A 26,516-nucleotide genomic window follows, 5' to 3' on the forward strand; every position below is an offset into this window, starting at 1 on the left:
CTGACTCAAATGATTCGCGATCCCCATAACTGACTCAAATGATTCGCGATCCCGCTACAACTCCCGAACTGACTCAAATGATTCGAGAACCCGCTTTGAACTCCCGAACTGACTCAAATGATTCACGATCCCGCTCCGAATTCCCAAACTGACTCAAATGATTCGCGATCCCCATAACTGACTCAAATGATTCGCGATCCCGCTACAACTCCCGAACTGACTCAAATGATTCGCGATCCCGCTACGAACTCCCGAACTGATTTAAATGATTCGCGACCCCCAAAATGACCCCCGAAATGATTACATGTCGTTGCATACTGTATGCATTAGTGAGTGTGGTGGTGCTTATGGGGTATGGTCACTTATTCCTTATATGTTTGTAATGTTTGATATAACTGTTTTAAATGCAAGACATTGATTGCGTGAGATTAAGTTTGTAAATGATAGCCTGTGTCCTTTTGTAGTGTTCACATATATTTATCATCAAACTGTGATAACTGTGACTAAATTCAGTACATACTGTATACGTCTGCCATATGTTGCCACACCTCAAAAATTCCTCCTGAATGTCTTGTCACTTTATTTATTGACTGAATACTTGCCGAGGGCAGACACATCCGGGGCAGCAGATGGCGCTGTTGTCCCCGGTCTCAGTTCTGACAGCGAGAGGAAGAGCAGGAGCGTGATGTGTTTATTTCAGTTTGAGAAGATCTCGTCTGATAATCTCTGTTCTGTTCTTGATCGAAACTCTCTCATTTCTCAGCGATGGAGCAGAAGAAGACGGTTATCGTGACAGGTAAACTCTGATGGCAGTATTGGAGCGAAAAACGGGCTGTTTTGATGGCTCGTGTGATTCTTGTGTCAGTTTAAAGAGTTTTTTTAGTGACAGCTGCATGATGTCATTATTGTCGATTTCATGCCATTCAAATGATGAAGATTAAAGCACTAAATACAAGACTAAATTGCATAAAGCATCCACCATGCTGTTGGTAAAAAATAAACAGCATGAAAACAGTTTTTAACACGGTTTTGTGTTTTTTTATTTTATTAATTTAATTTATCTTTCTGCATATGTAGTTTTGTGCTCATGTTTTTTTTATTCTTTTAAAATGACCATGATTCTAGCTTTTTTTATTTATTTACATTTACTATGGTAATACTGAAATTTTTATTTATTTATTTATTTATTAGTTTTTATTTTTACCATGGTAATACTGCAATTTTTATTTATTTATTTTTATATGAATAAATAGTTTTATATTTATATAGTTATTAAGTTATATTTATATACTTTTTATATTTACCATAGTGGTTTTTGGGACATCTTTAATTTAAGTTTTAAATTAAATGTTAAATGTGTTCGTTTGAATTATTATTATTATTATTATTATTTTATTTTTTTATTCTTTGAAGAATTTTGGAGTCAGCTTTTTTTTTGTATTACTGTTATTTTAAAGTCATATCTTGAATTTTATGATGGGCATTTATTTTATATCTTGAGTTTTAATTCCAGATAAATTTCTTAGTTATTTTTATGTGCCTTTTTCATTCCTACTCGTTTTTACTGTTGGTTTAGTTTATTCAATTTCGGATTTAGATTTAGTTTTTATTTATTTTTAGTAAGTAATTTCAGTATTTAACCACAGATTTGTTTGAGTTACTGATTAAAGCAGGATCAGGTCTTGGACTCTGGACTGCAGGGTTTAGATTTAGCTGACTTCAGCGTCCTGAAGCCTTAGTGAGTGTAAAAGGCGTAACGGTCCGTTATAAAAGACGTAAGATGAGTGGTCTCGAGTCCCTCTGAAGGGGTTTTCTGCCATTTGATTGTGTTTCTCTGTGTTTCTGTAGGTTTTGAGCCGTTCGGGGAGCATGCTGTCAATGCCAGCTGGGTGGCAGTACAGGTATAATCATCTGTGAGCTGTACTTCCTGTTTGTTCACATGCATCTGCATGAGTTTAACATAAACATTTCCTCTGGTCAGGAGCTGGAGAAACTGGGTTTGGGTCACGATGTAAAGCTTCACGTCTCAGAAGTTCCTGTGGAGTATCAGGCGGTCCAGACTCTCTTGCCTGCTCTATGGAAACAGCATCTTCCTCAAGTAGAATAATGAGATCATGCTTGTGTTGTTTTGTTTAGTGATGTTAAATGTTTTCAGAGTGTTATATAAGTAAAGTTCTTTATATATTATAATGCATATATATATAGAATGCATTTTTTTTTTTTACTGTATATGCAATTAATATTTGATCATTTAACATGATTCATATAATTCTTGGTCTGTGTACATATACAGAAAACCATACATTTTGAACATTATTTGTTTAGAATAGCAAAATGTATTCATACAGGTCATGTTAAATACACCAAAGGTGACCAAAAGTTTGGAATAATTGAAATTTTTTATGTTTTTGAAAGACATCTCTTTTGCTCATCGAGATTTAATTTATATGTTAAAAATATACAGTAAATACAAATCAAAACCGCTGTTTTCTATGTAAATATATGTTAAAGTGTGATTTATTTCTATGATGATCCGCTGTATTTTCAGCATCATTCCTCCAGTCTTCAGTGTCACATGATCTTCAGAAATCATTATCATATTCTGATTTGCTGCTCAAGAAACATTTCTGATTATGATCAATGTTGAAAACAGTTGTGCTGCACAATATATTTTTTCAACCAAATTGTTACAAATTTTTTTTAAAATAAGTCTTGCTGAGCATGAAAAACATCTTTTAAACATTTTTTTCCTGTTTTTTCGAAGCTAGTGGTCCACGTGGGAGTGTCTGGGATGGCCACTACAGTAACGCTCGAGCAGTGTGGGCACAATCAGGGTTACATGCGTCTCGACAACTGCAGTTTCTGTCCTGAATCCCGCTGCTGTCTGGAAGGAGGACCGGACTGCATCCACTCTGTCATCGACATGGACACTGTCCGTAAGAGAGTCGACTCGGCCGGGCTCGGCGTCTCTGTGTCTGTATCAAAGGATGCTGGAAGGTATGGACATCTCTCTGACATGCAGCGAAAAGCACTTTAATGTACGCTCATGCTCATATGTTTACATACACCTCGCAGAATCTGCAAGATAAATAAGAAAAGAATCATAAAAAGTGGAAGTTGTGATTTGTTGGGTACTGCCTAGTATTTCACATAACATAATGAGGATTTATTGAAGGGCAGTGAACCAGATCTATTTCCCCAGATTTGTAGAAATGTAGCATTGCATCAGTGTCTCATCAATGGATGCTCTGCAGTGAATGGGTGCCGTCAGAATGAGAGCAGATAAAAACATCACAATAATCCACAGCACTCCAATCCATCAGCTAACATCTGGAGACGACAAAAGCTGCCTTTCTACAAAAAAAAATCCATTATCAAGACACTTTTTACTTCAAACTAGCTAAAATATGAGTCCATAGTAATACATTCTCCAGTGAAAGTGTAGTCTAATCTGAATCAGGAGAGAAATCTGCACAAATCAAGCACCGTTTAAACAACTCCAAGCAAATATGCGGCTGGATTTTGATGTGAGCGACTGTTGTAGATGGACTCCTGTCCACTGGAGGAAGCATTGTTATGGATTATGGACTCATATTTTGCCTGGAAGCAATGGCTTGAAGTAAAAAATGTCTTGATTGATGTGTTTCATACAATCACACAGTTTTTCGCTTCTCAAGAGATTAACTGAAGGACTGGAGTGGTGTGGATTACTTGTGGATTATTTCTCCTGATGAAGAAACAAACTCATCCTAATCTTGGAAGAGTAGATTTCTAGGAAATGTTTATTTGGGTACAGAGCACTGGTGTATTTTTTGACAAACACTCCGTCCTCTTTCCGCAGGTATCTGTGTGATTACACCTATTACACGTCTCTGTTTCTGGGCGAGGGCAGGTCTGCGTTTGTGCACGTTCCTCCTCTGGGGAAGCCCTACAGCGCGGAGCAGCTCGCTCGGGCGCTCAGGGCCGTCATCCTGGAGATGCTCGAACTGATGGAGAACAACAAGGGAAAGAAACACTGTCTGCACGACCAATGAAAGCACAAGCTGAGTCTCATACGCAGTTATGTAGCCTCGCCTTGGACTCGAGAGTTCATGCACATTTGAAGACATACGTGTCTTAATTTGTGTGCTGCATACTAGGATCAGTCAGCTGGTTTGAGATAAACTCAATCCTACGGCTGCGTTCAAAGAGTCAAGAAAGCACTTTAATGGGGTACACTTGAAACATGCAGAGATTTGGTATTATGCACAAAAATGACTTGGAAATGTTGTTTTAATGTGAAGACACTACGTATACATAATTCAAAAATGACTTTTTGAAACAGTTGAGGCAAAACTAGCGTTTTTCTCTTGCCGTCTTATTTCATTGTTCACCAGATTAAATATTAAGCCATTTAAACCAGGGTTAATATAATTAATCACAATCAGAATAATTCAAATTTTAAACAATTTAACATTTTGTTAATTGAAGTGATGCCCAGCAACTTTTTTATTTTAATTTAGGTGAACTTAATGCACTAAAATAATGAAAAATGTATAAAAATTTAGCAAAACTTAAAATGTAAAAATAAAAAAAACGATATTACAAAAAACAACTACTATAACTTTAACTAAAATTGAAATCAAATTAAAAAATATTAAAACAACGTGTTAAAAATATTAAAAAGTATAGTCATATTAAAAAAATAAATTATGAAAATCGCTCATACTGATTAAATTACTTAAACTAGCTCTAAAATAAAAATGGACAAAATTTAATTTATTAAATTAATATTATAATATTAATAAAATCTAAATATACATAAAAAAATGTTTATAAAGCCAAAAAATTAATTACTTAAAAGTTACTTTTTTTTATAAAAAATAAAAACGAATGAAAACTACATGGATATTGAATATATTTAAGAAATAATAATAATAATAGAAAACATTTAAATCACTAAAACTTTAGAAAAGGAAACAAATACACAAAACTAATTCAAAGTGCTAATAAAAACTATAATAATATTTCGATGATATGTTAAATAATACTGTTTCAGACTGGTCTCGAAAGTTTCTTTAATCACAGACTGAAGAGCAGATGCAAAGGGTGCTTTTATAGAGGAGACCTAAAATTATGACAAAATAAAAGCTATGGTCTGCCTTCTGGAGCGTGATAAAAGAGATAATAACCATGTCTGTCTGGTCATTAAAGTGCCAATGTGAACACACAGACTTTAGGATACGAGCATCGAATCTAAATGTTTTTCCCCATTTCAAGCCGATTATGTACAGGGAAAACACAAAGACACATGAACCTGATGCCTTTTGAGTAATGTAAGGTTACTTTCTATCAGCACTGTTAAGACATTAACTGTGTGGTTTTTATTTACATGAATTCAATGAAATGTGAAATCATGAGCTGATTGTATGAAGATGTTTGTCTTCTCTCAGTGGACGTTATTCATGATTTTCTCATGACATTTCTTTCATACTCTTTGCAAAATGCTGCATATCATATATCATATTGTATAATATTACACCATAATTTCTCAGTCCATTATTTGATATTATAAAATGTAATTTGAATTGCTTATGACTTTTTTTTCGCTTGTTGTTCTAAGATTTTTACTGGGATCTTATCGATCACAAACCCAGTGGACCAAACTGATTATGCTGTGAACCTTTTTTTTAAAAATGTTGCCTTAAACACAAAGCATTTCTTTGTTTCCGTTGATCCATTTTATTGTATTAAATATTCTGACATCTATTACAGTGGTGATTATTACGTATTCATTATTATTCCCACTGTTGACACTGTTTTTACAAACTGTAGTTCTCCATAAAAAAATTCTGCCTTATTTTTAGTAGTTGTTTTTTATTCCAAAATCTTACATTTATAAGATTAATTTATATTATACATTTATATACACTGCAGTTGAAAGAAATTAATACTTTTATTCAGCAATGATGTGTAAAATTGATAAAAAGAGACAGTAAAGTCTTGTGACAAAAGGTTTCTATTTTGAACAAATGCTGTTTTTTTTTTTTACTTTTTATTCGTCAAATAATTTCTAACATTGATAATAAATCAGCATATTAGAATGATTTCTGAACTTCATGTGACATTGAAGACTGCTGAAAATACAGCTGTGCATCACAGAAATAATATTTTTAAGTATATTAAAATAGAAGACTTATTCGTTTTTTTCTGTGTTTCTGATCAAATAAATGCAGCTTTGATGAGCAGAAGAGACTTTAAAAAGTACAAAAAATCTTACTGATCCCAAACTTTTCAACAGCAGTGTATGTAATACAAATATAATAATTTAGAATTCATAATCAAATGTATAATGATTTCCATTTGCCAATATAAAATAGTTTGTAATTATAATAATTTATATTTCGTTTTATTACACAGAAAGTATTAAATCACTAGTGAAAAGTTTTATGTGTTTAAAATTATACAACAGTTTTAGATGGAGCCAATCTTGTCACTTTAGCACATTACACTACACATTCACATAGTGTATTATATTGTCTTTATTTGTACTCTTGCTAAACCAAAGTCGGTCAAAGTGGGTAAAATATTTTTTCACAAAATGCATATAATATTTCAGAAAAGCTAAACCTTTATTTTAAAGAATTTAACATCAATAGAAGCTCTATGATCGTCTGTATTTTCATGACAGCAATTTGTTTACAAAACAAAACAGCTCTTTTCCTGCAAAACAGCGAATGTGTGTAGACGTCAGCGCTGCCGTGCGCTCTACGTCGGTTGCGCTCCCCCGTGACGTCACTCGAGTGGGAGTCGAATCTTCTCCGGAATCGCTCGATTTCATTTCTGCACGAGCTCGTCGCGCGCGCGCGCCGTTTCCTTCGCTTCACTTCGAATCAAAACAAACGTCGCCCGACGCTCCTCGGACGCTCGCATCACTGAGGGATTATTTCTGTTTTCTGCGAAAAGACAGCCAGTAAAGCTATAGAAGAGATGAGTGTGGAGGCGTACGGGCCGAGCTCGCAGACGCTCACCTTCCTGGACACGGAGGAAGCGGAGCTGCTCGGGGCCGACACGCAGGGCTCCGAGTTCGAGTTTACCGACTTTACGCTGCCTAGCCAGACCCAAACTCAAGGCCAGACCCAGAGCCAACTCGACAACCAGGTATAAACGTACAAAACACAGAATAAAGCGTTCTTTCATGAGGAACGGTGCGCGTTTGAGTCCAAATATGGCGAGCTAGCAGGCGTTAGCCGCGCGGTAGCGTTAGCAACGAGAGAGCAGGCCGCCTGAGAGAGAGAGAGAGAGTGTGTGTGTTGAGTGAATTTCATTAGTGCTTTAATTTGTAATTTGCTAATAAATTACAAACCAAACCTATTAGCTCTTATGTTGTTAATTGTAGTGATGAAATCTGTAACGTCAGGTCGTTGTTTCGGTTGGTTAACTTAATTAGCTGCAGATCTCAGGTGTGTGTTTGTGTATTCTCAGAGGGACTACGTTGGTGTTAAACTAATTTACTTAAAATATTTAACAGCAGCTTATTCTCAGAGATGGGGTGTTCTTTACAGATGGCTTGAGTTAGCTACAGCTGACAGGTGTGTGTTTGTTTACTGTGTTAATGTTATAATAATGATGTGATGCAGAGGTTTATTAACTGTTTTGGTGTTATGATAACATGCATTATTATTTGATCATCGACACACGTGGTGTTTTGTTTATTGCGGTAGTTTATCTCACATTTACACTGCTGTTCAATAGTTTGGAATGTGTCAGAATTTCTTTTTTAGTTTTTTAAAAAAAAAGAAGTCTCTTCTGCTGATCAAGGCTGCATTTGTTTGATCAGAAATACAGAAAAAAAGATGAATATTGTGAAATATTATTGGAGTTTAAAATAATGCTTTTCTATTTTAATATATCTTTAAAATGTAATTTATTTATGTGGTGCAAAGCTGTATTTTTCAGCATCATTCCTCCAGTCTTCAGTGTCACATGATCTTCAGAAATCATTTTAATATGCTGATGTTTTGCTGCTTAATTTTTTTTATTTGGAACATGTGATATGTTTTTTAGGATTCTTTGATGAAAAAAAATAGTTTTTAAAAACAGTGTTTATTTAAAAAATACTCCAATAATATTTCACAATATTAATGTTTTTCTTTTTTCTGATCAAATAAATGCACCCTTGATGAGCAGAATAGACTTCTTTAAAAAACATTACAAATCTTACTGATCCCAAACATTTGAACAGCACTGTATATTGATGTTATAATAATGATATGACGCACTGTAGATGTTTATGAACTATTTTGGTGTTATAATAACATGCATCTTATCTGACACATGGTATATTGTTTATGGCAGTAGTTTATCTCGCATCTGTGTTTCAGAAGGACTTTTATGAACTACACCTGTTTTATAAGAGCACGTTTGATTAGAGAGGTTACTTTTGTATGGTATCTATTATTTACAGCCAGGTGTGTTTTAAATGGAAATGATTTGATTAAATTATGTTTGTTTTAATAATGCTTTATCTGGTGTGATAAATCTTTATCTAAATGTGTTTTTGCTGGTTCAAGTTGCAGATGTGTGTGATTAAAGGGTGAAATGTGCACTGCATTCATTGTACATTTTGATATTTGTTTGTATGGTAGCCTTAAAGGTGAAATGTTTTGCATTCAGGTGAACGGGCCTGATGGTATTCTGCCCAACGGAGAGGACGCAGTGGTAAAGACCAGCCAACTTCTGGCCGAGCTGAACTTTGAGGAGGATGAGGAAGATACTTACTACACTAAAGACTTGCCGGTGCACGCCTGCAGGTACTGATGACACCTGCCCTGATCGCATGCACCATAATCATGTGTCTGCAGCTGTGAGAGCTATACAGTAATGCACAGCTCTCGGAAATACTTGCATCTGATTGGTCACTTCCAGAATTCGGTTTAATTACACTGTGCTGTCTAATTGAGATTTTCCCCAAGCAAAAAGATTATGCACCACTCCTCTGATTGTACATTATGCTTGATGTAGGTCTTTTGTTTTTGAGCTAGATATTTATTAGCCAGATTTTAGATTCTAATTAATATGAAAATGATGCATTGAAATGAAAACATTTGAATATATATGAAAATGTAGATATTTTGTATCTACATACACTACCTGTCAAATATTTGAGTTTTTATTTTAAAGAAATTTGTTTTTATTCAGTGAGGGTGCATTAAATTGATCAAAAGTGACATTACAGGCTTTTCAAATAATTTTATAGAAGAAATACAGGGAAATATTATGTTTAAATATTTTTATATTTGGTTATAATCAAATGTTTTGAATTTTGTGTTCATGAAAGAATCCTAAAAAAAATATTTAGGACAAAGTCCAACCAAACTATGAGGCAGCACAAGTGGTTTCAACATTAATAATAATCAGAAATGTTTCTTGGGCAGCAAATCAGTATATTAGAATGATTTCTAAAGATCATGTGACACTGAAGACTGGAGGAATGATGCTGAAAATACAGCTTTGATCGCAGAAATAAATTGCATATAAAAATGTATTCACATGAAAAGCAGTTATTTGAAATTGTAATAATATTTCACAATATTACTGTATTTACTGTATTTGTAATCAAATAAATTCAGCCTTGGTGAGTAGAAGAGACAAGGAAGCTTTAATAAATCATACCAACTCTAATATTTTAAGTGGTAAATGTACTGTATAGAAGTATAAGCAGAAGCAGTGTGACTATTAGAATGCTTCAGTAATTATTCTTTGGGCTGGTTTTTGTTTTGTGTGTTCGCAGCTACTGTGGCATCCATGATCCAGCATGTGTGGTCTATTGCAACACCAGCAAGAAATGGTTCTGCAACGGCCGTGGAAACACCTCTGGCAGGTGAGTCCACCAAGTTTGTGCTGTTAAATTCAAGCTACTGTGTTGTTAAGGCGTGCGTGAAAGCTGATGGTTTTTGGTCACGTTTGTTTTCTCAGTCATATTGTGAACCACTTGGTGAGGGCCAAATGTAAGGAGGTGACGCTGCATAAGGACGGGCCGCTGGGAGAGACGGTTCTGGAGTGCTATAACTGCGGCTGCCGTAATGTCTTCCTGCTCGGCTTCATCCCGGCTAAAGCCGACTCTGTCGTGGTGCTCCTCTGCAGGTACAACTCATCGTCTCCTTTGCAAACCGTTTATTTCATTCCGATGCACAAACTCATATTCAGTAACTATAGGAAAGGTTGTTTTGATTAGGATGACGCAAATCTAAATCGCTGTCTTTTAGGCATTAGTCATTGGTTTAAATAATAACAATAAAAATAGCTTTTTTTACCAGATAGATTTCTTCTTTATGGTTTGTATGTGACACTTTAAGGCTTTTAAACTTAAAATTAGATTTTTGCATGTGTGATGGTACAGGCTTACTGAAAATGTGAAATGGGAAAGTCCCTAAAGTTACCCGTATTTTCATTTTTACATAATGAGACTGGGCGTAAGGGTAAGAAGAAACCAGGTTTGTACTTGATGTGCCTCGTGTGCTAGAATAATTACTTTTAATATGTTTATAATAGCATTTTTATAAATGAACGTTTTTAAAAATATTTTATTTTCCTTATATAATTTCGATAAATATTATGTATTAATAAATGCATTAATAAAAACAATGCATTCATTTCTTTTCTCTTTCTATAGAGATTGTCTCTCATATTAACTGGATGAATTTTATTTTGTTTAATTTGAGCATTCATGAGTGTACAAACATACCATAATTCAGTTTACATATAGTACTCAATGCAATCATGCAATAAAGCATATTTTACAGTATAAACAAGAACAGTTTCATAATGTTTTTTTTTACATTTTAACAACAACAACAACAAAAAAAAAATATATATATATATCTTAAAATAAAAATAAAGGTAGAAATAGCAACTATGTACATCCAGGGAAAGAACTTGAGGCCTAATTAAATTCCATTATTTTAAATTCTATTAAATTTCAAGTGATTGAAAGTAATTATTCTATATATTAATCTCCTTCTAGTTACATGATATAAATGCAAATTTTCCAGGAGAATTATTGTTTTTGTAATATTTTATTTTAAATCTTTTGTGTAAATTTAATCACACCACTTGAGGCAAAGAAGGCACAACAATATTTTTTTGCTCTGGTTAATCAGAAGCTGTCAACCATTGCTTATCAAGCGTGTGCAGTGCCTCTGTCTCATGGGTGTGTGTGTGTGTGTGTTCAGGCAGCCGTGTGCCAGTCAGAGCAGTCTGAAGGACATTAATTGGGACAGCTCTCAGTGGCAGCCCCTCATCCAGGACCGCTGCTTCCTGTCCTGGCTGGTGAAGATCCCGTCCGAGCAGGAGCAGCTGAGGGCACGTCAGATCACGGCACAGCAGATCAATAAACTCGAGGAGCTCTGGAAGGTATCGTGAACTTTCTCATGCATACGAACGCAGTTTTGAGCATCCTATTGTTGTCTGTATGACTCTACGTTCTGTCATGCCGTGCAGGAAAACCCAACAGCGACTCTGGAAGATTTGGAGAAACCTGGAGTGGATGAGGAACCCCAGCACGTTCTTCTACGCTACGAAGATGCCTATCAGTACCAGAACATCTTTGGGCCACTGGTCAAACTAGAGGCTGACTATGACAAGAAACTCAAAGAGTCCCAAGTATGAAAGCCTTTCTGCCTTTCAGCAATTCCCATGGTTGAACTAGTGAAAAATTATGCTGATGAAGACTGTTTTAGTAATTATTTATTTTTTGGTTAACCTGCTGCTTGAACTATGGAGTGCAACAGTGGCCGCACTTTTTAAAAACCGAAAGTACTTTTCCCATTCAGTTTCTTCATAGGCAAAATCAATAAATAGTTCAGCCATGAACCAGACCAACCAGTTTATTAAAAACTATTCAAATATATCTTAAGGTTAAGAAAACTGATTCAATTATTCACAATGCTTCATGGTATTGAGTGCTCGCTCTTAGACCAGATTTCTGTTTTTTATTGTAACAGCCTCAGATTTTCGCCAGGAATTTGGCTATTAAACATGATTTCATAAAAATAAAGATAAAATCACGACGAGTTATAGCTAGTACAGATGCACATATTATCACTTTACATTACAGTTTATAAGTCTGTCTAGAAACATTATTGCAAATTATTGCTAAAAATCTGTAAATTGATGGGATTTTTTATTTCTGGAATATGACTCTTGCAAGCAAAAAAAGTTTTATTTTAAAATTCTTTAGAAATAGGGCTGCATACAAAATATTTAAAGTGCAATTAATTGATCAAATATTGTGATTGCAAATTGAACTGTAAGATATAGTTTTCATATTGAATGAAATTTCATATCCGTGTCTAAAAGGATGTTTATAAATTATATTGTGATTTCATTAATTGTGCATCCACATTTTTTTAATTTTAAATTCTATTTAATCAGTTTAATCAGATATTTGTCCTGATCTTTTCTTGTACCTGAGATTTTATTTTACTACTGCGAATGTTAAAACCTTTGACATTTATTCTGCTTGCTTGTCTCCTGTCTTTTTACTTCAGACTCAAGACAATATAACAGTGAGGTGGGATTTGGGACTGAATAAAAAGCGGATAGCTTATTTCACTCTGCCCAAGACGGATTCAGGTGGTAATAATTACTTTCATCATCTTCTGTGTCTACAAGTGGTTCATATCCATCCCATCCCTAACACCGTGTCCCATGCATCCCTCATCGATGTGTGCACGGACCTGAGTGTGTGTACGCACTCATGTGTGTTTGTGGTGCTGTACTGTGTATGTGATGGATATATAGCTCAATTAGAGGAATTCAAGCATAAATCCACGGGATGCGGTCTCTCTGACTGTGTTTTCTCCGTGTGGGTGTTGTTTATCAGACATGCGACTGATGCAAGGAGACGAGATCTGTCTGCGCTATAAAGGAGACCTGGCTCCGCTGTGGAAAGGGATCGGACACGTCATCAAAGTCCCGGACAGTATCCTTTCAGCAATGATCAAACTCGCTGTTGTCACACAATTGTTCTCTCTTGATAATGTGCTTAGGCATGCATTGCTCATACTTAGGATTTATGATTTGATAAGCAAACACCCAGAACACCGTAGCAACATAATTGCAACCTCTGCATAGCAAAACTCATACAACACGCTTGCATCGTGACCGTGAGTTTTGCAAGCACTCATTATATCAGCAGAAAGACAGTAGTGAGTTCTCACTGTGCTGTTTTGATGTACTAGTATCTAAGCATCTATGGTTGATTCCTTAACCGAGACCCTCTCAGATTATGGAGATGAAATCGCCATCGAGCTGCGCAGCAGTGCTGGTGCTCCTGTGGAGGTGCCACATAACTTCCAGGTGGACTTTGTCTGGAAGTCAACATCTTTTGACCGGTTTGTCCTGCTATATCTTTTACTAGTCCTTTAAACTGTTTCCATTTACTTTGCTACATGTAGCTATACAGTATAATTCACCCAAAAATAAGGAGTAGTTCACTCAACATTTCAAATTCCTTTCATTTATTTATTTTCATGTCAATTTAAATTACTCAATTTCTAATTTTTTGTATTAATTTGTTTTCTTTTGTGCATGCAAAATAAACATTTATGAAGAATGCATGCAAGAGTATTTTAGTACTGAGATGCTAATTTCTTTGTATTAATATTGAGGTTACACTATAAAATGAAATGAGGAATGTTGCCTTCTCAACTAGCTTAAAATATTATATTTATATTTTGTTATTCCAAAAAAGACAATTTTATTTACATGCCTTCATGTTAATCCAAACTAGTTTTTTTTTTTTTTATGGACTGATTAAAATTATGAAGAATACACTCGTTTTATTCATATTTGAAATTAATGTATATTTATATATTTTCCATTTTAATTTTAGTTTTATTATTTATTTTAAAAAAATAGTTTTTGTCATTTTGCATTTTTGTTTGTCCATGTGTTTTTTTATAAAAAAAAAATATTTTTTGTTTGTTATTAAAGCAAAATAAAAATGACTAATTTGTTGCAACTAACTGAAATAAATGCATTTAAAAAACAAATATTTTAAGTTAAAACTTTATTTCAAGTAACAAAATTTTTTATTTAATCTATTTTTTTTTTTAGTTTAGCTAAGAATTTAGTTAGTTTAGAATAATAATTATGCAATTAACCATGCCATCACAATCTATGAAGCTTTCCAAATCTAAAAAGATCATAAATGATTGCATAATAACCACATTTTTCACACAAAGCTGTCCTATGATATCTCAAGTTATATAATTCATGAGTCTCACAGACTTCTCCTGAGATTCTTCTATTTGTCTTTTGCAGGGTTTTTTTTTTTAGTTTAAAAGTTTCAGTCCTGATTATTTGTGACTGTATGAAAAAAAACACCTGTGTTCCAATTATAATTTTCAAATTAACTGTTTTTGTTTGTCTTATGTAGAATGCAGAGCGCCTTGAAGACGTTTGCGGTGGACGAGACCTCGGTGTCCGGCTACATCTACCATAAACTGCTGGGTCACGAGGTGGAGGACGTTATCATTAAATGCCAGCTGCCCAAACGCTTCACTGCGCAGGGCTTGCCAGACCTCAACCACTCGCAGGTACAGAACCGTCCCCTCCTCTGATTCAGCCCTTCGTCTTCAGGTTTCTGAAACTCATCTTGTTTTGGCATGATGTAGGTTTATGCTGTGAAGACGGTGCTTCAGCGACCCCTGAGTCTGATCCAGGGGCCTCCAGGAACCGGAAAGACTGTCACTTCTGCCACCATCGTCTACCATCTGGCCAGACAGGGCAACGGGTGAGACGCGTTCCCTGATTCTACAGTGCATTATACTCTTTCAAGTTCATTCATTTAGTTAACAAGCCACTATATTGAATATTTAATCTCATGTCATTTTATAAATATCTTATAGTTGTAATATTAGGGTCCTAAGATTTCCACAATATGGAAAACGCAGATGGAATCTCAATCCAGTATTAAAATGGTGCAAAATGTCTGGGAATTTGGTATATTTTAATTGAATAAAAAAACAAAACGAAAGTAGAACTGTACCCTTCAAATCAAATTTGTCTCTAAAATATAAAATCTCTGAAAGATTACTATTTAAATATGTTAAATATATGAAGGGTTGTTTATAGAAAAAATAAGGTTGAAGAAATTGTGACGCATATTATTATTGTACAGTAGAATAGTTCTAAAAGAGTAATAATAATACATTTAATAATTCATTTTTTGAGGATTGTCGCAGTCATGTTTTGATTATATTTTATGCTATGTTTGATGACCAATGGTTTTTATAATACATATGAATTAAATCATAGATTAAAAACAAACACACATTCATTCTATTATTGTAAAAATTGTATGTTGTTAAAATAAAACAGAATTTGGGGGGAAATAAAACTTGATTTCATAAGGCCAATTTTTTATATATATATATATATATATATATATATATATAATAAATTACTGTTAAATTGTATAGATTTCATGATTCCAATAATTACGCATGCTTTTTGATTTGTAAAATAAAGTTTTACCTTTAAAACGGATCCAGAATTCATTTTATGCTCAAAAATTAGAAGCGGAAAAAATTTAATCTAGAAAATTGTAAACCGAAAAAAAGTAAATTTGGGGAAAATAGGGCCAAATAATAACGGAGTGTTTGTTTTTGTGTCAATCTCATGGTTTAGTCCGGTTCTGGTTTGTGCTCCGAGTAACATCGCAGTGGATCAGCTGACAGAGAAGATCCATCAGACGGGACTGAAGGTGGTTCGTCTGTGCGCTAAGAGTCGTGAGGCCATCGATTCCCCGGTGTCTTTCCTGGCTCTGCACAATCAGATCCGCAACATGGACAGGTGCAGACTTTTCTGTTCTTAATTTGATCTGTGTTTGTGAATGAATGCTTCGTTAAGGCTGGCATCACCATTATTATCATTCAGATTTAGGGTTGAGATATAAATGCTTTGTAGCGTGGCAGAGATCTTATGAGGACTGATGTGTGTCTGTCTTTTTTGCAGCATGCCAGAGTTGCAGAAACTGCAGCAGCTGAAGGACGAAACTGGCGAGCTGTCGTCTTCTGATGAGAAACGCTACCGAGCTCTCAAACGAACCGCTGAGAGAGAGCTGCTCATGGTAAACCTTAGACACTAAATGCTGGAATATTACACAGCGAAATTAACATTTTATGGAGTCTGAAGTTGAGTTTTCAGTGTGTTTATTTATATAAACAATGCAGGCGGTGGAGCACAATAATGCTTAAGCTGTTTTCTTTGGCACTGGAAATTCTAAATTCGAATTTTGCACTAAAATATCAAAATTCAAATCATATTCGAATTTAAAATGCATAATTTCAGTTAGGGTGAAGAAAAGCTTTTGGTTTCTCTCCTGATGCCACAAGAGAGCGCTTCAAGCTAAGTATCACTAATGCACGTTTATTCAAAGCATAAGAAAACATGACTGTGAAAAAAAAATGATTTAAAATAATCTTGATAAACCAATTATAGTTAATTAAGTGGCTTAAACAACTATAAACAAAACCGCATCATGTATGCATGCAGAGTTAAATGATGGAACGGAACACTGAATGTGAATTTACCCGGGGCTTATAAGGCAGCCTCCTTAATGCACACCTAAAATTAAAATGCAATGTTTTTATTTTAAATTCGACGAATATTCGAAATTATATATTTTTTGACAGCCCTACTGGAAAAAGTTCTAATATTCTTTGTCTCCGTCTCTCAGAATGCAGATGTGATCTGCTGCACATGTGTGGGTGCGGGTGACCCTCGCCTGGCTAAGATGCAGTTTCGCTCCATCCTCATCGATGAGAGCACACAGGCCACGGAGCCCGAGTGCATGGTGCCAGTGGTGCTCGGGGCCAAACAGGTGTGTGACAGGACACGCTCACCTTTATCTGATGTTTATTAATCTGTAAACAATTTGCACATTGTGTATGTTAGCACACAGACATTACATGATTTAAATATGCTATGATTTCTAGAAAAGTTGTACCTGAATATATAAGTCACATCTGGTTAAAATTGCAGTGTTGAGAGAAAAAACAGACAAGTCGCATTTTATGATTACATTCAGAAATAATGCAAAATTCTGGTAAATAAAACCCAATGTGTTTTAGTTTCATACACTTCACAAAGAATCTTTTACATTTAATCAGGTGAATTTACCTGACAAAATATTAACATAATAAAAACAAAATTAGTAAAGTTTTACCCTCAATTAAATTGAAAACAGAAAAAAAAAAATATATATATATATATATATTAAAAACACTGCATTTAATGCAATCCTTGTATTCACGTATATTTATGACACACATTTACTAAGTTCAAAAAACAATGATCGCCAATGATTTCTGATATTTTTAGTAAAAATATATAAACTATAGTGTTTTCTGCTTTAACACTTTAAATGATGTGATTATAGAGATTAAAAGTGAGCGAAAGGAAGAACATAAATGTAAAGTTAATTTCAGTACGAAAGTCACTTTGGATTATTTAAAAATACAAGTCCCTTTACATTTCTTATGCCGTATTTTTCGGACTATAAGTCGCACCTGAGTATATGTCGCATCAGTCCAAAAATACGTCATGATGAGGAAAAAAAACATATTTAAGTTGCACTGGACTATAAGTCGCATTTATTTAGAACCAAAAGAAAACATTACCGTCTCCAGCCGCAAGAGGGCGCTCTATGTCTTCAGTGTAGACTACAGGAGAACTGAGCAGCATAGAGCGCCCTCTGGCGGCTGGAGACGGTAATGTTTTCTCTTGGTTCATTTCTCTTGGTTCAGGTCAAATTAATTTTGATAAATAAGTTGCACCTGACTATAAGTCGCAGGAACAGCCAAACTATGAAAAAAAGTGTGACTTATAGTCCAGAAAATACGGTTATAAAAAAGGTGACTTATGTTCCAGAAAATCCAGTACTTAAATCTGTGTGACTGTAAATGATCTGTTTAGTAAGTGTACCGTCTTCTCCCTCTGAAAGCTGATTCTGGTGGGTGACCACTGTCAGCTGGGTCCTGTGGTCATGTGTAAGAAGGCAGCTAAAGCAGGTCTGTCTCAGTCTCTGTTTGAGAGGCTGGTGGTCCTGGGCATCAGACCCATCCGTCTGCAGGTGCAGTACCGCATGCACCCGGCCCTCAGCGCCTTCCCTTCAAACATCTTCTACGAGGGCTCTCTGCAGAACGGAGTCACCGCTGGTACGGCATCTCAACTTATTCAGTGTTTGTTTAAAATTAACTTGTGTTGATATTGAATTAAAAAGGTCATGAACTGCCTTTTGATTATTTTGTGCTGTTCTCTGAGGTCCACTTATAATGTTAATATTATTAAAAACATCATAATTCAGAAAACAATGTTCTTAGAACGTTTCCTCTCAACATTATGAGAATGTATCTCATAGTAATAATGTCAGGGACGTTCCATTGACAGAATTTTAAGCACAGGCCTATTTGTTCCAACACTGACATGATATTTCAACATCATATGACCCCTTTAAAGGGACAGTTCACTCAAAAATAAAAGTTACCCCATGATTTTCTCTTCTTCAAGCCATCCTAGATCTATATGATTTTCTTCTTTCAGACGAACACAATCAGAGTTACTTTAAAATATTTATAGATATCTTTCTTATACAAATGCATCGCTTCGCTTCAGACGACCTTTATTAACCCTCGAGAGCCATGTGGAGCTCTTTTTATGATTAATGGATGCAGTTTATTTTGGTTTAAAATCTCAACACCCATTCACTGCCTTTATAAAATTGGGAAGATCCAGGACATCCCATAGGTATTTGTCTGAAAGAAGAAAGTCAAATACACCTAGAATGGCTTGAAGGTGAGAAAATCATGGGTTAATTTTAATTTTTGGGTGTACTATGCCTTTAAATTCAGTTTAGATAGAGTTGTTTAGTTATATAGAGATTATATTCTGTGTGTCACGTTGGTGTTGTTCTGTTGTTCTCCAGCTGATCGCATCAAGAAAGGCTTTGACTTTCAGTGGCCTCAGCCCGATAAGCCCATGTTTTTCTACGTGACCCAGGGCCAAGAGGAGATCGCGAGCTCTGGCACTTCTTATCTCAACAGGTAGATCTAAACATCCCACTCTCAACACAAATATCAGATGCATGTTGCACACAAAATGCTTTCTCAGAACAGCAAGGCTCATTGTGATAGGCTGGCTTTGTGCAGAACTGATTCAAAAAAAGTCAAAACCTTTGAAAATCCATAAGCTTATTAATAAATGCTCCTTACCAGCATTAGATGAAGTTTATTCAAAGGGCCGGTCTGATACAATCATCTCTGTGTTCAGGACTGAGGCGTCTAATGTGGAGAAGATCACCACCCGTCTGCTGAAGGCCGGAGCCAAACCTGACCAGATCGGCATCATTACACCCTACGAGGGCCAGCGCTCTTACCTGGTGCAGTACATGCAGTTCAGCGGCTCTCTGCACACCAAACTATACCAGGTACAGATCTGTTACATACGTTTACTCTAAACCCTCACTTAGGGTGTCAAAAAAAAGCACGTTTTGGTGTAAGATAGATTTACTGTAGTAGTGGCTCTTTTTAATGGCTGTTTGTCATCCAGTATCACGCTGCAGCGTGTCAGAGTAATGTATTGATGCGTGTGTGTGTCTACAGGAGGTGGAGATCGCCAGCGTGGATGCGTTCCAGGGCAGAGAGAAGGACTTCATCATCCTGTCTTGTGTCAGAGCTAATGAGCACCAGGGCATCGGCTTCCTGAACGACCCACGGCGTCTCAATGTGGCGCTAACCAGAGCCAGGTAACAAAATCAGACTCTTAGAGAATGGAGGGAATTTCCATTTAGAATCATTCAAGAGTCTGTATGCACTGCACAGAATCCAGTCATAAAATGGAATTTATTACCCTGGAATGTCTCAGAATTTGACTTAATCAACATAATCAAATTGCAGGGTAGTGTTTGTGTATATTAAACCAGAAAGAGACTGCTGTTTAGAATCTAGAGCTGCTCTGAGTGAAAACTGTCATCACATACACACACAAACTCAAAGCTCTTCACTAGAACCCACCAAAAAAAGAAGAAATTAAGACAGTTAAATTACTTAATTTAATTTACGTAACTTAATGCAGAGTATATGTTCTTAAAGTAATGATAAAAACAAATTATTTTATTAAAACATTTTTAAATTTTTTTAAATTTAAACTGTAAACCTCTGATGTGCAATGTCAAAAAATAAAAGGAACCGTTAAATGTTAAAATTTGATTATATTTTAAAAAGTAAAACTATTTAAATGAAATTTGATTGCTATGGTTTTTGATAATAAATTTGCATTCAATCATAAAACACAGAATCCAGAAAAAGTAGGGCAGTGGTATTGCTAAAATTTTAATTAATTCTGAATTTGATAGATTAGACATGCTTTTTGATTATTAACATGCATTAAAATATTCAACTGGAATCCAGAATTTTGTATTTTTTTTATTTCATTTTTTTTTTTTTTTATGTATATTGCGTATGTTATATTTATTTGTGCATATTTTATGCATTTTTGGAAAAAAAGCTGATTTATAAAATGTTTTCCTTGTGTGTGTGTGTGCGTGTGTGTGTGCAGATATGGCGTGATCATTGTGGGCAACCCTAAGGCTCTGTCCAAGCAGCCTCTGTGGAACCACCTGCTCAACTACTACAAGGAGCAGAAGGTTCTGGTGGAAGGACCGCTCAACAACCTGAGAGAGAGCCTCATGCAGTTCAGCAAACCACGCAAGCTGGTCAACACCATCAACCCTGTGAGTAACACACACACACACAGTCACAGTCAGGGCTTCTTCTGGCTCTTTTTCATGCTGATTCACATGCACGGCTGTACATGCATGCAAAGCTACTTAATTATAAGTGCATTTAAAAATAAGCATTGCATTAATAGTGCTTCTGTATTAGTGCTTTCTCATGCATCCTGTAACATTACATTCACCACCAAGATAACAAAAAAATGTAATAAGCATAAGTCGCAAAATGCTTCTCCTAATAGTGTAAATGTGTGTTTCAGGGAGCCCGTTTCATGAGTACTGCCATGTATGACGCGAGAGAGGCCATGATTCCTGGATCTGTGTATGATCGCAGCAGCACTGGTGAGAAAACCATCACATAACCATTGCTCATGTCTCACTGCAGTTGTAGTTAGTTCTAATTTAGTTTCTTATTTTTCCTGTTGCTCAGCGTATAAATTAATTTAATTGGTTAGTTTAAGCATCAACCAGATGAATCCAGTGTTATTCTGTTATATTTAACTAAAACCATAAATAAATATAATATAATATAATATATAATTGAAATAAACAAACTTTTACAAAACATATTTAACTAAAACATTTTAAGCAAAAGCGAATAAAGAAAACACAAAATAATATAAAATATATATATAACATAACATAAAAAAAATTGTAATTTATATACAAATTCTAAAATAAATATGAAAAATATAAAACACAGTTCAAAATAGAAACAAAAATTATAATAATGTATCGATGATAATATAATAACACTGTTATTTCATGATGGACCTGCTTTAGTAATGCTTATTTGTGACAAATATTGTAATGTAATTTGTCACTCGTTTGTCTTTGCAGGGCGTCCTTCTAATATGTACTTCCAGACTCATGACCAGGTCGGTATGATCGGGACGGGGCCGAACCCCATGGGTTCCATGAACATCCCCATCCCGTTCAATCTGATGATGCCTCCCATGCCTCCGCCTGGGTACCTGGGTCAGGTGAACGGACCCGCAGCCGGTGAGAGAAAGCCCCAAAATACTCCATTAAGACACCTTGGCTAACATTAGAAGCAGTGTTGGGGGGTAACGTATTACAAGTAACGCAAGTTACATAATCAGATTACTTTTTCAAGTAACTAGTAAAGTAATGCATTACTTTTTCATTTACATCCGCCAGTTACTTTGTTTTCCCATTTACTGACAAGTCTCCTGGAAGTACAGAGGGGTACATGAAGTTTTAGACTTAATGTGAATGTGCATTAATTCATCCTACAGATATAGTATTCATCAAAATGAATTAAAACTGTGAAATGCAAACTCGGAATATGACGCAAACCAGAAATAATTAAATATGTAAAATAGCACAAATGTATCTAATCCATTTTATTAACTAATGTCTTTGCTGCTGACCTTTGATGATCCAGTTTAAACATTCTAACTTAGCAAAAATGACTTTAGATAAACTAACTATTGTGCTTCATTGTTTGGAACGCATTACGCTCCATGAAAAGTAACGTAATTAGTTGCTTTTTTTCAGGGAATAAGACAATATAGTAATGCATTACTTTCAAAAGTAACTTTCCCCAACACTGATTAGAAATGAACTCTATTTGGCTCCTTTAATGAGTTTAGCTACATGTGAAGGTTGAAGCGGGAATCAGGAATATTAATCAGTTCTCTCTCTCTCTGTTTACAGGTCGTGGTGCTCCTAAAGGTAAGACCGGGGGTCGTGGAGGTCGTCAGAGGAACCGTGGCACCGGTAATCACGGCAGCGGTCAGGCCAACATGCCAAACAGCCAGGCCAGTCAGGATCTAGTGTCCCAGCCCTTCTCTCAGGGTCCACTGACCCAGGGCTACATCACCATGAGCCAGCCGTCACAGATGAGCCAGCCTGGACTGTCCCAGCCCGAGCTCTCTCAGGTGATCTCACATCACCACATTTGAGTGGGATGCTATAAGCCTCTCGAGTCTGGGTCGAAGCTACCTTGTTTTGGTAATCCTGAAGTTTTAAATTCAGTGTTTGGTCGTTTGTGTGAAACAGGATAGCTACCTGGGTGATGAGTTCAAATCCCAGATGGACGTCGCGCTTTCCCAGGATTCCACCTACCAAGGAGAACGGGCATATCAACACGGAGGAGTGACTGGACTCTCACAGTACTAGAGTGTAAGACGACACACACACACACACACACATCTTAAAAGACCACACATACACTCCCGTTCAAATGTTTGGAGTCGGAAGGCTTTTTGAAACAATGTAACCTTGACTCATTAAACAGATCAAAAGTAACAGTAAAGACATTTGGAATGTTACAAAGATTCTATTTCAAATAAATGCTGTTCTTTTGATCTTTCTGTTCATCTGTGAATCCTGAAACATTTATGCATCACGGTTTAGACAAAAATGTTTCTTGAGCAGCCAATCAGAATATTAGAATGATTTCTGAATAAATACTATATAGACATAAAAAAAATACAAATAAGTAAAATGATTAAAATACCATTAATAATTTATAACGATTATAGAAATAAAAGAAAAATAATAAAAATTACTAAAACTAACTAAAATTAAAAACAAAATATAAAAATTAAAGAAACTATATTAAGTTTTTATGTTTATAATAAATTTAAACTAATATGAATTAAAGAAAAACACAAAAAAATTACTAAAACTTAAATTTTAAAACCTGATGCTTTTTTGTTCAATTTAAAAACAGTAGCTAATAAGTTTACAATAGCATCTTTGTGTGTATGTTTTTCTTCTTATCTACCCTCTACGGACACCTTGGCAATTGAATCGCCATTGGCTAGTAAATATTTTAGTAAATACTTTAGTAAATACTGATAGGATAATAATCAAACGAATTCTAATAAGAACTATAAAACACATTAAGAATTACTGAGGATTAATGATCTGCTGGATTCATGAATATTAATCAGGTTTTGTGCATTTGCTTGAACTGATTTGCTGAAATCAAAACAGGGATGATAATAGGTGAGCGCCAGCCAATGAGATTGCCATTTGCACATTAACTCCACCCACTACCGGAAAACCCAGCTGTTCTTAAAAGCTGAAGACTTCTATAGGAACGCTGTTATTTTGACAGGAAAATAAAACAAATAATATTGTTTAAATGTAGCACGTCCATTCTCTCTCTCTCTCTCTCTCTCTCTCTGTGTGTGTGTGTGTGAGAGAAAGCGACGGTGATTTGTGCGCCTTCACACTAGAGTTTACGGTGCCTACATCAAAAACAGGTTATCTGAGAAGTTATTAGACATTGGCTAATGTTAGATATCATTTATTCGCCAGAATGAAGATTTAGTCACAATGTAGAAAGTTGTTTATTTAGCTCCAGTTTGCTTTTTTCTAGCCATTTATGAATGGAGAACCACCTCATGTGTGTAAGTCCCCCATTGCTAACGCTGTTGTGTTTCTCCGTCTGTGTCCGCAGGTTGTTGGAACAGGAGCTAGGCCTGTGCTGTGCTTAGTTCATCAGCATTTTAAATATGGGTAAATATAAAAAAAGAACAAACATGGATGCCCGTTTACCACTGTTACAACTGAAGCACCATGGTGTGAGAGCAACAGGAGAGAATCAAACCAATCACAGGAGGGAGTAAAGCTGGACAGGACGAACGAGATCGTGTGAGTGGCGGACTACACATCCACCATTCGTTGAGGAGAGGGGAGACGCAGTGTTAGGAGGAGACCAAACACGAGATCTTCGATCTGCAACTCTGCAGCGTGAAGGAGGCTCCTGGAGCGCAAGGGACCCTTCCCGGCCTCCTCTCTCTCTCTCTCTCTCTCTCTCTCTCTCTCTCTCTCTCTCGAGCCGGGCTGCCGACGTCAGCCTCAGGCCTTGCCCTGTCAACAGAGACGGAGCCAAGATGAAGTTCTCTTAAAACTACCTGCAGAAACCACGCTTGCTCTGTCGTCTCCACGAGCTGAGAGAGGGGGTGACGTATTTAAAGTAATTACAAACGCTTTCCAAGCAGCTGATTTCCGGGAAAATAAAGAGTGCCCCTCAAAGTTGACATCTGACATTCGGGTTCTACCACCGCACATCTTTGAGAGAACGGACGCTTGTGGGAAGAGTTTTCACGGTTTGTTTCATTCGCTTCGGAGCGCCTCTCGTCTCCAACCAAGGTGCTAGGACACTCTGAAGGACGATTCAACTTTGAGGAAAGGGTAACAAACGGAGGGCCTGTCACATCTCGTCTGCTCTCCGCTAGGTGATTTGGGTTAGAAATGGCTTTGGGATATTTCTTTTTTTTTTTTTTTTTTTTAATTCCTTTTTGTCCCCTGCCGAAGGGATCTATCCTTTCCTATTTCCCTCTGTTTTAAAATGGTTTTTGTTCGACTAGAATAAAAGCAGTCAAGTAGAACCGCTCTATTTAGCTTTGCTTGATTTAAATGTGGCTTAAAAATCAATCCAGATCACCCGGATCTGTGTGTCGGGAACGTCGTCGGAAATCTGGTGAAACTTCTGTTCGATGTAACATGTCAATCACAGCAAACTCCTCCCACTGCTATTCTGTCCAATCAGATGAAACCCGATCATCTGAATCTTTTCTATTTGGTACGAGACAGATGTGTCAATCACAGTAGACCCCTCCCACTGCTATGCTGTCCAATCAGGACGCAGTCGTATTGTTGCGTCTCAGAGACCGCCGCACAGACAGGTGAGATTCTCGCTGTTTTAGTGTCTGACTGTAAGAGGCTCGTCTTGCACTCTTGCGTTATGATGTCAGAGAGAGCGGGCGTTTTTTACGCTCCCAACAGATGTGTGTGTGTGTGTGTGTTTCCTCCTCCATTATTATTTGTGTTGTGGTAGATTGTAGTTTTGCATTTCCCCCATTCTAGTTGCTTTTTCCTCCTCTTCTTGGTAGCTTGTATTTTTATTTGTATGCAATCTGACGTGAAGTTCTCAGTATGGAAATTGCTCAAGTTTCTTTGGTTTCGACGGACCCATTCAGAGTTTTACGGCAGCTTTTAACATCTTTTCCGACCGATCCAGTCGCCTCAACTTTGTACTTTTACTTTAAAGTGTTTGTACCTTGATGTTACTCCACACTTGCAGCCCTTTAGACTTTAATATTACCCAAGTACCACCACTCGCATTTTATACCATCGAGCACAGATTTATTTTGAGTTCTCTTTTTTTTTTTTTTGCCCACAAGACAATCATGATTCGTTCATAACCAAGGTCGCAGAAATGTTGATGCGACTGATATATTCAAAATTTTCCAATGTTAACCTCTGATTTTAGAATTAACTCATTCTCTGAAAATCCTTGAACAGGTTTAGTTTTCATATTTCATACTTCATTTGTTAACGTCAGTGCTCGGATTTGATATGACATCAGCCAAATGTTTTCCAATGAGATCCTAACATCCACAACAAGGCCAAGGTGATCCACAGCCATGCGTTCTGGTTATTATCGAGTGTGAAGAGACTGGGATATTCTGAGGGTCTGCTGCGAAAGTTGCTTCAGATTTCACTGAAATCTACAACACATTTAAATGCTTTAACTTGCAGTGAAGAGGAACGTTGGATAAACATCAGGATATGAAGTATAATTCAGGATTTTGTTTTGTGGAAAAAGTTTCACCCCCACGATATGTACTTCTTGTAACGTTATGAATAAATGTTGATTTCTTTCACCAGATGCAGTTCTTCATTGTCTTGTGAATGATCTATTATGAAGCTTAAATATTGAATATGCATGCCAGTTTCTACCACAGAATTAAAA

At 36.0% G+C, this 26,516-nt stretch overlaps 2 protein-coding genes across 4 annotated transcripts; both read left to right on the plus strand.

Annotated features, from left to right (window-relative positions):
- The first annotated feature begins 586 nt into the window (after positions 1-586).
- LOC113111912 (pyroglutamyl-peptidase 1-like) lies at positions 587-4,551 on the plus strand. 2 transcript variants are annotated; one of them, XM_026277118.1, is made up of 5 exons: positions 587-796; positions 1,849-1,901; positions 1,982-2,098; positions 2,765-2,997; positions 3,842-4,551. In XM_026277118.1, the coding sequence occupies exons 1-5, from the start codon at positions 766-768 to the stop codon at positions 4,032-4,034; spliced, it is 627 nt and encodes a 208-aa protein (XP_026132903.1). In that variant the 5' UTR covers positions 587-765; the 3' UTR covers positions 4,035-4,551. The 2 variants fall into 2 exon arrangements, with proteins under 2 accessions (XP_026132903.1, XP_026132912.1); XM_026277127.1 differs by lacking the exon at positions 587-796 and having other exon boundaries at positions 2,769-2,997.
- Positions 4,552-6,774: 2,223 nt separating this feature from the next.
- On the plus strand, positions 6,775-26,430 carry LOC113111921 (regulator of nonsense transcripts 1). Of its 2 annotated transcripts, none has more exons than XM_026277141.1 (24): positions 6,775-7,140; positions 8,656-8,792; positions 9,773-9,862; positions 9,958-10,125; positions 11,214-11,394; positions 11,482-11,643; positions 12,531-12,618; positions 12,866-12,964; positions 13,268-13,376; positions 14,423-14,582; positions 14,661-14,779; positions 15,676-15,840; positions 16,003-16,117; positions 16,727-16,870; positions 17,993-18,206; positions 18,974-19,091; positions 19,318-19,474; positions 19,650-19,792; positions 20,605-20,779; positions 21,040-21,121; positions 21,620-21,781; positions 22,460-22,683; positions 22,805-22,927; positions 24,216-26,430. In XM_026277141.1, exons 1-23 carry the CDS (start codon positions 6,970-6,972, stop codon positions 22,922-22,924), a joined length of 3,303 nt encoding a protein of 1,100 aa, XP_026132926.1. In that variant the 5' UTR covers positions 6,775-6,969; the 3' UTR covers positions 22,925-22,927; positions 24,216-26,430. The 2 variants fall into 2 exon arrangements, with proteins under 2 accessions (XP_026132926.1, XP_026132935.1); XM_026277150.1 differs by having other exon boundaries at positions 6,970-7,140; positions 12,531-12,615.
- The last annotated feature ends 86 nt before the right edge of the window (positions 26,431-26,516 follow it).

This window comes from Carassius auratus, chromosome 2, assembly GCF_003368295.1.
Source record: "Carassius auratus strain Wakin chromosome 2, ASM336829v1, whole genome shotgun sequence".
Taxonomy (NCBI): domain Eukaryota; kingdom Metazoa; phylum Chordata; class Actinopteri; order Cypriniformes; family Cyprinidae; genus Carassius; species Carassius auratus.

Coding starts and splice junctions, on each gene's coding strand:
- LOC113111921 (XM_026277141.1), top strand. CDS start 6,970: ATGAGTGTGGAGGCGTACGGGCCGAGCTCGCAGACGCTCACCTTCCTG. Junction 14,583..14,660: donor CAGACCTCAACCACTCGCAG/GTACAGAACCGT, acceptor GGCATGATGTAG/GTTTATGCTGTGAAGACGGT. Junction 21,122..21,619: donor GTATGATCGCAGCAGCACTG/GTGAGAAAACCA, acceptor TTGTCTTTGCAG/GGCGTCCTTCTAATATGTAC.
- LOC113111912 (XM_026277118.1), top strand. CDS start 766: ATGGAGCAGAAGAAGACGGTTATCGTGACAG. Junction 797..1,848: donor GAAGACGGTTATCGTGACAG/GTAAACTCTGAT, acceptor GTGTTTCTGTAG/GTTTTGAGCCGTTCGGGGAG. Junction 1,902..1,981: donor CCAGCTGGGTGGCAGTACAG/GTATAATCATCT, acceptor TCCTCTGGTCAG/GAGCTGGAGAAACTGGGTTT.